We start from the raw sequence: 12911 nt of genomic DNA on the forward strand, positions 1-12911 counted from the left end.
CCTAAGCTTCCAGTGCAAGAATCAAAAAAATCCATGCATGAGAAGCTTTTTTATCCAGTTTTTTGGAAGACATGTCTTCTATGCAAGAAATACACGTCACACTCGGGTAACTTGTTCCATAACTTTGGTCCTAGTACTCATTTGGTTTTTATTTTAAAAGGTCTCTTGGACCATTTATCAGCTTCCAGTGCAAGAATCAAGAAAATCCAAGTACTAGAAGCTTTTTTATCCAGGTTTTTGTAATGCATGTCTTGTATGTCACCGAAAAAATTTCACTCTTGGGTAACATGCTTCTTAAATTTGGTTCTAGTACTCAGATTACTTTGATTTTTATTTTAAAAGTTTCGTTCGAATGTTCCTAAGCTTCCAGTGCAAGAATCAAAAAAATCCATGCATGAGAAGCTTTTTTATCCAGTTTTTTGGAAGACATGTCTTCTATGCAAGAAATACTCGTCACACTCGGGTAACTTGTTCCATAACTTTGGTCCTAGTACTCATTTGGTTTTTATTTTAAAAGGTCTCTTGGACCATTTATCAGCTTCCAGTGCAAGAATCAAGAAATTCCATGCATTAGAAGCTTTTTTATCCAGTTTTTTCTAATGCATGTCTTGTTTGTCAGACAAAAAATTTTACTCTTGGGTAAATTGTTCCATAACTTTGGTTCTGGTGCTCATATTATTTTGATTTCTATATTAAAAGTTTCCTTGGAATATTTCTGAGTTTCAGTGCAAGAATCAAGAAAATCCAAGTACTAGAAGCTTTTTTATCCAGGTTTTTGTAATGCATGTCTTGTATGTCACCGAAAAAATTTCACTCTTGGGTAACATGCTTCTTAAATTTGGTTCTAGTACTCAGATTACTTTGATTTTTATTTTAAAAGTTCCGTTGGAATGTTCCTAAGCTTCCAGTGCAAAAATCAAGAAATTCCATGCCCTAGAAGCTTTTTTATCCAGTTTTTTGGAAGACATGTCTTCTATGCAAGAAAAACTCATCACTCTTGGGTAACTTGTTCCATAACTTTGGTTCTGGTGCTCATATTACTTTGATTTCTATGTTGAAAGTTTCCTTGGAATATTTCTGAGTTTCAGTGCAAGAATTAAGGAAATCCAAGTACTAGAAGCTTTTTTATCCAGGTTTTTGTAATGCATGTCTGGTCGAAAAAATGTCACTCTTGGGTAACATGCTTCTTAACTTTGGTTCTAGTACTCAGATTACTTTGATTTTTATTTTAAAAGTTTCGTTCGAATGTTCCTAAGCTTCCAGTGCAAGAATCAAAAAAATCCATGCATGAGAAGCTTTTTTATCCAGTTTTTTGGAAGACATGTCTTCTATGCAAGAAAAACTCGTCACTCTCGTGTAACTTGTTCCATAACTTTGGTCCTAGTACTCATATAACTTTGGTTTTTATTTTAAAAGGTCTCTTGGACCATTTATCAGCTTCCAGTGCAAGGATCAAGAAATTCCATGCCCTAGAAGCTTTTTTATCCAGGTTTTTGTGATGCATGTCTTGTTTGTCAGACAAAAAATTTTACTCTTGGGTAAATTGTTCCATAACTTTGGTTCTGGTGCTCATATTATTTTGATTTCTATGTTAAAAGTTTCCTTGGGATATTTCTGAGTTGCAGTGCAAAAATCAAGAAAATCTTGATTTTTGTAATGCATGTCTTGTATGTCACCGAAAAAATGTCACTCTTGGGTAACATGCTTCTTAACGTTGGTTCTAGTACTCAGATTACTTTGATTTTTATTTTAAAAGTTCCGCTGGAATATTCCTAAGCTTCTGGTGCAAGAATCAAAAAAATCCATGCATTAGAAGCTTTTTTATCCAGTTTTTTGGAAGGCATGTCTTCTATGCAAGAAAAACTCGTCACTCTCGTGTAACTTGTTCCATAACTTTGGTACTAGTTCTCATATTACTTTGGTTTTTATTTTAAAAGATCTCTTGGACTATTTATCAGCTTCCAGTGCAAGAATCAAGAAATTACATGCCCTAGAAGCTTTTTTATCCAGGTTTGTGTAATGCATGTCTTGTATGTCAGAGAAAAAATTTCACTCTTGGGTAAATTGTCCCATAACTTTGATTCTGCGGCTCATATTACTTTGATTTCTATGTTAAAAGTGTCCTTGGAATATTTCTGAGCTTTTAGTGCAAGAATTAAGACAATCCTTGTACTAGAAGCTTTTTTATCCAGGTTTTGTCAAGAAGAAGCAAAAAACGGTCCTATTGCTTCCAGGTCTTGCCAGTCATTTTTTGCTTCTTTCAGGCTTCTGGATTCAACGGTTCCAAGTAATTGAAATCATTTATTAACCCTTTCATGCTTCTGGAGCCCTGGAAAAGTGAAAAATGCCAAAAATACTTCAACTTCCTGGAACAAAGGAAAAATTATAAAAAATGCCTGGAGAGAACATTAGAAAGTAGATAAAACGTTTTAATGAACCGTAGGGATCCTGAAATGGTAAAAGCGTTCCTTTAGGGTCATTTTTTCCCAAATTACCTCACTATTTGCCCGTAGTACCTTTGCCAAGTGTCTATTGTTTTATTAATTTTTTTTTAAAATCCTTCCAGTTCTATTGCTTACAGGGAGTCGTTTGTTCCAGGCACTTGGAATTATTTTTTGCCTCTTCCAGGCGTCTGGAGAATTGATAGATTTAAGAAAATGCCTCCGAATGCCTGGAAGCGATTAAAAATTTAAGATAATTTACTTGAACTCCCTAGAATAAAAAAAGAATTACTAAAGACCCCTGGACAATGTGACGAACTTACAGATGACAGATTCATTATACTTTTTGCAGTTATTTCGGTAATTTTGTGTTCTTCCAGGAACTTGGATTAATTTCTTAACCCTTCCAGTGAAAAATGCCTGGAAGAGATAAAAAAATCACTTGTAATTTTTTTGGAACAAAGAAAAGTCCTTTTATGTGCCCCAAGTTTCCTCGATACCTTAGTAGCATTTGACTCATTGATTTACTCATTGTTTTATTACAGTTTTCGTTAAATTTTATTGTTAGTTGCATTTGAATCCTGTATGTACTGCCTGGAAGGGGATACAAGGGCTCGGATGAAGTAAAAAATGGCCATTAGTACTAATTTTTTCATGCATTTAAGTTTGGATCTAATAATCACTAATTCACTTAACTAGTCTTAGGCTAATGCCTGAAATTGCGAATTTCGTACTTCATCCGGTCATTTGGAACTACTTTGATCCCCCCTTAGGGCAGTTATTACCCCGTTGCATGTCCAAAAGAATTACTAAAAAATGAACTAAACAAGTTTAGCGGATACGCTATTTGTGCCAAAAATTTGCGATAAATATCAACGAAAAGATTCATTTAAACCTGATTTTCATTTAATACAGCCAAAGGCCTGGGTACGTTGAGCAACCAACTGGTAATCGCCCCAGATCGAACGCTGTACTTCGTGGATCCGACCCACGGCACCGTTTTAAGCTACAAAATCGGCGAAACCAGTGTCAAAACCGTTTTCGCAAGTAACGCCTCCATTTGGGACATCAAGATCTACGATACGACGCGCGTAAGTCAAAAATGAAGTTAATTAAACAGAAATTTTGCCACCAGTTCTAGTTCTTAGGGGTTCTTAGTCCTATTCCCTGGAATTTTGTAAATTTCGTCCTTAGTCCCGGGAGCTTGAGCAATTTTGTACCAGTTGAGTTGTTTGACAAGGAAATAGACATAAAAATACTGAAATGTTGGGAATCTTGTAGTTTAAGGAATAGAAACGACGATCCTTTATTATTATTATTTTTATCCCACTTGATAGTATGACTAGTATATACATTTATAGATAGAGTCAGTTCTACTAATCCAAGTAGAATGATTCACATTTTAGAAGTTGCAGGACGTTCTTCTAAAGCTTTCAAGACTAAAATCAAACAAATTTGATAATCAGAAGAGAAGATATTGCACGTCATACAAAAATAGGGATCTAACTAGAGGATTTTAACAAATTTTTCTATAAAAGAGGTTCTACTGAACCAATTTGAATGATTTATGTCTTAAAACTTGTAAAACGTTCTGCCAAGGCTTTCAAGACCAAAATTAAGTAAATCTGATCATTAGAAGTGCAGATATTGCACTTTCCACAAGAATGCAGCTTAATTGAATTACTTAGATAAAGTTAAAGATAGACCCAGTTTTACTAATTCAATTGAAAATGATAGGATTTTTGTCTCTATTTCCTGAAATTTTGGAAAGGATTCAGTTACATTTTTTGGTCCAGGGAAAACCCTAAGTGGGACGAGATTCCCTGATTGTTCCAGGAATTAGCGACAAACACCCTGAATTTTTTTTTTGAAAAAAAACTGAAAATTTTAATATTTTGCTCATCATGGTATTTTTATCTCTATTGGGAATCCTGAAGCTTTTTGCTCTTATTCCCTTGAATTTTGGAAACTCTGAATTCCTCCTAAATTTGTACTTAATCGGGTTTTTTTAACCCCATTTCTTGCATATTTGTTTCCCTTTTCCCGGTGACTGGGGACAAAACCATTGAAATTTTTGGACATTTTTGTCCCTATTCCCTAACATTTTCTAAATTTTGTCCCTAGTACCTGAAATATTGAAAATCTTGCCCCTTTTAGAGGATTTGTTCTGATTCCCTGGAATTTTGGCAACTTTATCCCTGGAAATGGGGACAAAACCCATGGAATATCGGAAATTGTCCCCAGTTGGGTTAAACTCTCCAAAATTTTTACTCAGTTAAGGGTTTTATTCCTGTTTCCTGCAATTTTGTTCACCTAGTCATGATTAATGGTGATATAATCCCTGGCACTTAAGAAAATCTTGCCCCTTTTATAGTTTTTGTCCAGATTTCTTGACATCTTAGGAATTTTATCCCAGGAATAGAGACAAAGTCCCTGAAGTGTTGAGAATCCTGGAAGAATACACTTCGTTCCTCAGTTTCTCTATTCCCAATTAATTAGAACAAAAACCTGGTCAACAAATGCCCTGGATCTGTTGGAAACTTTATCCCAGTTGCATTTTTGCCCCTAGAATTTTGAGAATCTTCTCCTAAGCGACTAAAATTCATAAGAAATTAAAAAAATCATTGAAATCCATCCAGAAACAACCGGTTCCGGCCAACTGCAGCGCGTGCCCCGACTTGTGCCTGCGCACCGTCGACGGCAACCTGACCTGCGCCTGCTCGGACGGTCTGCGCGTGTCCGACGACCGAAAGAGCTGCGTGCACATCGAGAACTACACGTCCGCGCAGCCTTTACACTGTCCCAAGGACGCGTTCCAGTGTCGTGACGAGAAACAGTGCGTCCCGAAGGATTACGTGTGCGACGGGGCGGATAATTGCGCGGACAAATCCGACGAGAGCGCCGAACCGGGGGGACCCTGTGAGAATGTGAAATGCGGCGAGCATCAGGTGAAGTGCGACAATACGTCTTGTATAGGTGAGTGTTTGTTTTAAAAATTTAATTGGCCACTTAAAACGCTCTTAACTCTAAAAATTTTGAAGCTAAAGCAAAGTTTCGTACGTCAAATCCATTGTCAGACATGCCTCTACATTATGGTGAAAGAATTATTAAAATATCTGCAGTAGTTTTTGAGTTATGCCCCAAAATGTAACGCAATGCAGTTACAGATTTCAAGACCTGTTTAGCATGTTGTCCTTACTGACTCAAAAAGTTTATAGGCCACAAAAGTCGTTTCTAGAAGAAACTATTCTTTGAAAAACGCTTTAACTTTGGGTGAAAAGATCAAAATAATATCTTAGGTGGTTTTTGGGTAAAAGTCAGATATAGTTAGGAAAAAGTGACATTATACAATTTGGCTGATTTTCAAAATTTGGGATAACTTTTTAACTATTAAAGAGAGAGGCATGAAACAAAAAGTGAAATGAAAGATTAATCAATTGCCATGTTTTATGTATCTACAACAGTTTTTGCAAAACTAAAGGTTTTTGAGAAAAGGCGACATTTAGATTTTTTAGCATTTTTAGAATTTGGGTGATTTACACAATTTGGGATAACTTTCTTACTATTAAAGATAGAGGCATAAAACAAAAGGTGAAATGGAAAACTAATTAATTGGCACCTTTTATGTATCTGCAATGTTGCTTGAAAAACTAAAGGTTTTTGAGAAAAAGTGACGTTTAGGTTTTTTTGCCATTTTTACAAACTAAGTGATTTTCAAAATTTAGAATAACTTTTTTGATATTAAAGATAGAGACATGTAACAAAAAGTGAAATGGAATACTAATTAATGGGCACCTTTTATGTATTAGTAATTTTTTTTGAGAAACTAAAGGTTTTTGAGGTACAGTGACATTTAGGTTTTTTACAATTTGGATAATTATAAAATTTTGGATAACTTTTTTCCTATAAAAGATAGAGGCCTGAAACAAAAAGAGAAATGGAAGACTAATTAATTGGAGCTTTTAATATATCTGCAACGTTTCTTGAAAAACTAAAGGTTTTTGAGAAAAAGTCTCATTTAAATTTTCTTGCTGTTTTTACAATTTGGCTGATTTTCAAAATTTGGGATAGTTTTTTTACTAATAAAGATATAGGCATGAAACAAAAAGTGAAATGGAAAACTAATTAATTGGCATCTTTTATGTATCTACAAATTTCTTTAAAAAACTAAAGGTTTTTGAGAAAAAATTACATTTAGGTTCTTTACCATTTTTACAATTCGGGTGATTTACAAAATTTGTAATAACTTTTGTACTATTAGAGATAGAGACATGAAACAAAAAATGAAATGGAAAACTAATTAATTTGCACCTATTATATATACCGTAAAACGGGGTTACTTTGCACCATTTTTTTTTTAGTTTTATTTTATTAGTTAGGATGTAACGTCACTCGAAAGAAGATCTGAACTTTTTATTATAAATATCAATTGAGCAAGTTGTAATATAACTCTGATTATAGCTATTTGTTACGTATATTGCCTAATCAAGAGAACAACCTAGTTTTATTAGTGGTGCAAAGTATACCCCAAAAAAGTCATACTTTGCATCACTCAATATTTTATTAATATTTGGCTACTAAATGCTTGCTGGTGCATAGAAAACCCTTATTATTTCAAACTTTGCACCAATTAAATCCGATAAAATGTTCGTGGGCCAAGTTTTGTGAATTTAAATCTACCTACCTACATATATTTATGAAACAAGCATAAAAGTAAAGAAAATTGCTACAATTTAAATGAACAAACTTTATTATAACATTAAAATAGTAAAAATACAACGTTTGGAACTAATCCCACCACTTGTCGCATTCTGGGACAATGTACAATCCTCGTTTGGACATTTTCTTGGGAGGGCTAATGGCGCCAATTACGTTGTCCCACGAATACCATATTTCGTCACGTCTTTCTGGCCATTTCCAAAACTTTATCGATCTGGCCATAGCATTGACAAAGTTTACTGAATAAAATACAAGTTGCTTCACTCGGCTCCACGCGCCGAATTACCTATTCACCGCCCCTCATTTGCCGGTCCACGCTCCTACAATCGAATCTGTTGGGTTACACAGTGAGTAGAGTTTAAATCGTTTTGATGTGCGAGCGTTTTATTACTAGTTGTACCGGGTGGACTCAGTGGACTGCCAAATTATTATAATCTATTATATTAAAATGTCGACTTATTGTTCGGTAGACAGTTGTTTTACAAAGCGTGGAAGTGGTTTAATGTTTTTTAGATGTCCGAAAAATGAAAATATATATATAAAATATATATTTATATATATAATAAAATAACAAATAAGAAATAAGGGTAACCAATTACATGCCAGGTTATAAGTACCTCTCTGTCTTGAGAGGATGTGTTGTGACCAAAATAACGTGCGCAGTTTCGTTTTCACATAAAATAAAATATGAAAGTTGGATTTTGGTCAACTTCTTATTTTATTCTTATATTATTTTGCTATATAAATGCGTTATGGAACTTTTGTACATTTAACTCTTACTTTATTTTTATTTTACTTTATTTGACTGTATAAATCCAGCTTAAGAGACTACCTTGTTTACATTTTAAAATGGCAAAATATATTTTCCTCTCCATCTTTTGTCCTTCTTTTACAATATTGCACTTTTGCCAGAGTTATTTATCCGCTTTTTAAGTATTAAAAATTGTAATTTCTTTTAAAGGTTATTTGAGTCGGAAACATAACTGAGCTTATAATGAAAAAAAAACTAATCGAAAATTAATAAAATTCATAGAAAAATCGACTTAATTTAAAAGTAAAAATATTAATAAAGGCAGCAGTCAAAACAAAAATATCTTGGAGCATTAAAAAATTCAGTCACTTCGGCAACGTTGCGCTACAGTATTACGCACGTTTTACTATTTTTCGAGTTCTGTCAAAAATTATGAATGAATGAATCCCGAGCGATGTTGCCAAGGAATTAAAACAAATAAAGGCTTTAAATTATTGAGTCTAAGGGCGTATTTTGTGTTTAGAGTGTGTTTTATCAGTTTTTTGTTGTTTTCGTACTTTTTTGGAGAAAATTAATGCCAAAATAAACGATCATGGTGCATTCTTGTGTAGTAAAGAGAGTAGAGCATTAAAATCCAAATTTATTTGTTTACGTTTAAACAGCAAAAGACTTTTGTATTTTTACCACCAGCATCGTCACATGAAAAATATTAAGGTTAATTAATTATGTAATGACATTTTTCGCCTCTATTTAAAATTGCACAAGAGCGACGAAAACAACACGTATAGATATAAAAAAATTATTTGTACAGTTCACAATCCTAACCCGATTTGTAAGGGAGGGAAAATGAAAATTACAAATTTGTCGATTATTATAATATTATTTGAACTAGTGTATAAGCTCTACCCCACTGGCAACAAACCAAACAAAAATTAATTGAAAATATGCATTGTTGCCAAGGGGCACTAACAACACTTTCTCCATCCTTTTCTCTCTCACTACTAATTTTAAAACAATAAAATTCCACATTTTTGGGCTGGTTATGAATGAAACATTACGTTTATTACTTATAATGTCTTTGGTAATGCTATTATTAGTCTGACAAAATAACAAAAACGTCAAAAAGTGTAGTAATTAATCATTTAAAATTCAAACATGTCATTACTTAGTAGTTATGTCTGTCTTTAGTTGTTACGTTTAGTAACAGTAATATATGCATTTTTTCACACAAGCTTTTGACTTTGATTTAAAAATAAATCCTAATGAAACCAGTCGTACCAAAACAACCTTTAATAAGATACCTAAGTACCTAATTATTAACAAAAAAAATTTAACCATTTAGTTCTTGAATTACGTAAACTTTGATAATGTAAAATTTATTTAGTTTGGTGCCTATAAAAACAAATAATTTAAAATATTATCAATTTACATATTTTTCCCAAGTAGGTACATTAAATAATAATTTTATGCCAGATAATAAAGTTATTATAAAATCGTGCTCCGTCTTCCCCTACACTTCGAATTAGACGAAACTCGTAAAATAATAGCTATCTTTTACCAGAATTCCCCTTTACATTTTTTGCTAGTTCCCAGTCGGCGAGGAGCTCGGCGGCCTGCCTTTGAGATCGAAAGATAAAAGGTTTTTCGCCGAGTGAAGCAACTTGTATTTTATTCAGTAAACTTTGGCATTGATCATCGCTCCATCGTTTTCTATTGCTGTTATCACTCCAGGATAAACATGATCTTCGTAGGAAAATAAAACGTACTCACAAACAACTTTTTTAACATTATCTAATCCAGAGTTTTTGACTTTTTCGACAATATTTGTTCCAAGAGAACCTGAGACGAGTTTTTCATTAAATTCTTTTTCTTCTTCCAACTCTTGCATCTTATTTATTTCATCTTCTGATGAATCCCTGCCTAGTGGAAAGTGGTCGTCTAAAACAATGTCCTCCTCTGAATCATCTACGATTTCTGGTTCAACAGCTTGAAGAGGTGTGGATGTAGATGCTCCAGTTAGATCTGTTAAACTAATTTCAGAATGGGCAATACTGTATCCCGCTGAAACCGTTATTTTCTTCCTCTTCCTACGTGGCTTAAACTGTGTGGCTTCCTGTCTTTTATCTTCTAAATACTTAATGAAAGTGTTTTCGATATCCGACGAACTTGATTTATTTGTGTCGCTAGCAGTTGTCATATTAGATTGCTTTGTTGTTGTTCACCGCTCCAAGAGCGGTGTTACAGCGGTGTATTCCCTGAATTTTTTTAAGCTTGGGCAATAGGAGAGTGCTGAACCAATTTGCAAATGTCTGTGATTCGAACCAACCAGACGCAGTATTTGCATAACGCGTACGCGTTTTTGAGAAAACGAGAAACTTAAACAAATTTTCTTAATCAGGGGAGACGGGGACATTTTCTCGTTCCAACTCTACGGTCAATTTTTATTCGAGAATTTAGGAAAAATTCCCTGTGGAAATTTCTGTTGATCTTAGACCCAATCGAAGTCAATTCTTCTGAACTGTTGGAAATTTGATCCCTGTTCTGGAATAAAAACCCCAACTGGGACAAAATTCCAGAATTTTTTTGTCCTCAGTCCCTGGAACGTTTTTTCAGGGTTTAGTGGAATTTAGGTCTGAAGATGGTCAAACTTATACTTGCCCAACGTTTCGATCACCCTCAGGACTCTGCAAAGACTTCAAATAAAACAAGAAACCCTCACAAATCTGCCTTTAAAAAAAATATGCTGCTGACTTGAATCCCTTGTAATATCCTGAGGATGCTCTCATAGAGATCGAATCGAAAGAAGGAATGACGTAATTAAAGGAGAAATTTGAATTGTTGCAGCTCGCCATTGGCTGTGCGACGGCGAAAAAGACTGTCTGGACGGTACCGACGAGGACCCGAGGCACTGCGCCTCGGTCTGCCTCGAGAACCAGTTCAGGTGCGAGAATTCGCGCAGGTGCATCCCGCTGGTGTGGAGGTGCGACCACGTGCCCGATTGCGGACCGAACGACGACACCGACGAGCTGAATTGTAACATCAGCAGTTGCGCCGTCAACGAGTTCACTTGCAAGGTAATAAATTCAATTCAATAACCATCAGTTCAACCTTGAGAATCGACCAGGGGCCGTATTTTTGAAACCATTCGACGTTGATTCGCATACGAAATTAGAGGATTTCGCACGAAAAATCGATATTCGTATTTTCGAACGCTTCGTATGCGCACTTTTTCGCATGCGGTGTCTCGAATGGGTATATACCATTCGAATTTCAAAGTTCGTGTGCGATTCTGCCACTTGTCTTGTTTTGATTTTAAACTAGCTTTGTTTTTTTTTAAATTTGTGAGTTGGTTAAGTATTTTCGTAGTGTATTTTTGTTATTTATTGAAAAAAAAAATAATCAAATGGCATGATTAAACAATCTTGTGTAAAGAAACGTCGTCGAAAGGAATAGGATGTACTCTTCATTTCTTGACCCAGTATTGAAATGTATTCAGATGCTCAATTTAATAAATTATATAGATGAAGCAAGACTATTACGATAGAATTGATGTGCTCTTTATGTGCTCCAGAGACTGTAATCTGTCCGCTACTTTTATCCACAAGGCTTGTGCAGTTGGGTGAATTTGCCCGACTTTAATTCTGGGTGCTCTTCCATAAATGAAATTATATAGTTATATATAGTTATATAGTTATATATAGTTATTATAGTTCTTTCTTTTGCTCACTCGACACAAAACCGCAATATTTTTTATTATTTGAATTCATTTAAAAAAAAAGTCAATTTGCAAAAACCCAAGAAACGCATGAAAAAACCTCAAAATTCCCTAATGTTTTTAGAGTTAAATTTTAGGTTAGGTTAAAAATCCATCCCGGTTGACACGGCCTCCAATAGCACTCGACTTTGCTACGTTGCCACTACATTTCATGTTCGCATGCGAATGAAATTTCGAATGCTGTTCAAAAATGCACGTTTTAATTCGTGTGCGAATTTTGCCACTCGACTTTATTCGCATTCGAAGATTCTCGCATGGTTTCAAAAATACGGCCCCAGTATCGCAATTATGCTGGTCAGTTCTATTTTGTAAACAATTTACTAATAAAGTATAAAAAATCAAAACAGTATTTCTTTATGTTGGGCTCCTTATGTATTGGCCCATACGGATGTTCCCATCTATTATAGTAAAGTAAATGAACGTGTCAAATAGAGTAATATTGGTAATTATGTATGAATTGATAATATATAAGTCAAAATAATAAACAGGACGGCAGCTGTATATCGATGAACTTCTACTGCGACTCGATCAAAGATTGCAAAGACGGCTCCGACGAGGTGGATTGCGTCCAATGCGACCCTAAAAAGGAGATCGTGTGTCAACCGAAGGGCGAATGTTTGCCCAACTATTTACGGTAAGTTCCCACTTTCCCAAAGTGGATTATTGCGATACATTTTCACGGGTTTTCCAGTTGTAACAACAACCTGGACTGCCCCGACGGCTCGGACGAGCGTGACTGCGAGAAAAAGTACTGCGAACCCAACGAGTTCGCATGCGGGAACTTCGATTGTATCCCAAAGGTCCGTAAATGGTCAATTTTGAGGGGGAAAATTATCGGAAAATTGAATTTTCAGATGTTCCTTTGCGATTCCGACCTGGACTGCATCGACGGGTCCGACGAAATGAACTGCGACGCCTCGAAAATCCACAATTCGACGGAGATCAATAAGAAAATCGATTGTTTGCCCCCAAATAGGGCCTGTGATAACGACACCAAGTGCATCACCCCGTCGCAGATGTGCGATAACAGGAGGCGTAAGTTTGTGATAATTATTTACCTAATTTATTGGGATCTTACGTCGTGATACAAATATTTAAATTTAAAAAAATCTATTGCGTGGATTTGGTTGAATTTTTGACTGCAAGTAAAGAGATCATTCACGCAACTTTTGAACCAAAAATTAGGCAAATTCAGGCACTAGAAGCTGAGTTATGAGGCCGAGAA

The 12911-nt window shown here is 35.0% G+C and overlaps 1 protein-coding gene across 14 annotated transcripts in view; it reads left to right on the plus strand.

Annotated features, from left to right (window-relative positions):
* LOC126747571 (prolow-density lipoprotein receptor-related protein 1) overlaps positions 1 to 12911 on the plus strand; it is a 236401-nt gene that overhangs the window by 40914 nt on the left and 182576 nt on the right. For all 14 annotated transcript variants that reach the window (XR_007664241.1, XR_007664238.1, XR_007664239.1 and 11 more), the window contains exons 14-19: positions 3357 to 3532; positions 5081 to 5417; positions 10756 to 10985; positions 12175 to 12320; positions 12378 to 12486; positions 12541 to 12721. Coding sequence is in view for 3 of the 14 variants with exons in the window: in XM_050456310.1 (XP_050312267.1) it covers positions 3357 to 3532; positions 5081 to 5417; positions 10756 to 10985; positions 12175 to 12320; positions 12378 to 12486; positions 12541 to 12721 (1179 nt within the window). In the remaining 11 variants the exon portion in view is untranslated. The remainder of the gene's footprint in view (positions 1 to 3356; positions 3533 to 5080; positions 5418 to 10755; positions 10986 to 12174; positions 12321 to 12377; positions 12487 to 12540; positions 12722 to 12911) is intronic.

The sequence above is a fragment of the Anthonomus grandis genome, chromosome 19, assembly GCF_022605725.1.
Source record: "Anthonomus grandis grandis chromosome 19, icAntGran1.3, whole genome shotgun sequence".
Lineage (NCBI taxonomy): Eukaryota > Metazoa > Arthropoda > Insecta > Coleoptera > Curculionidae > Anthonomus > Anthonomus grandis.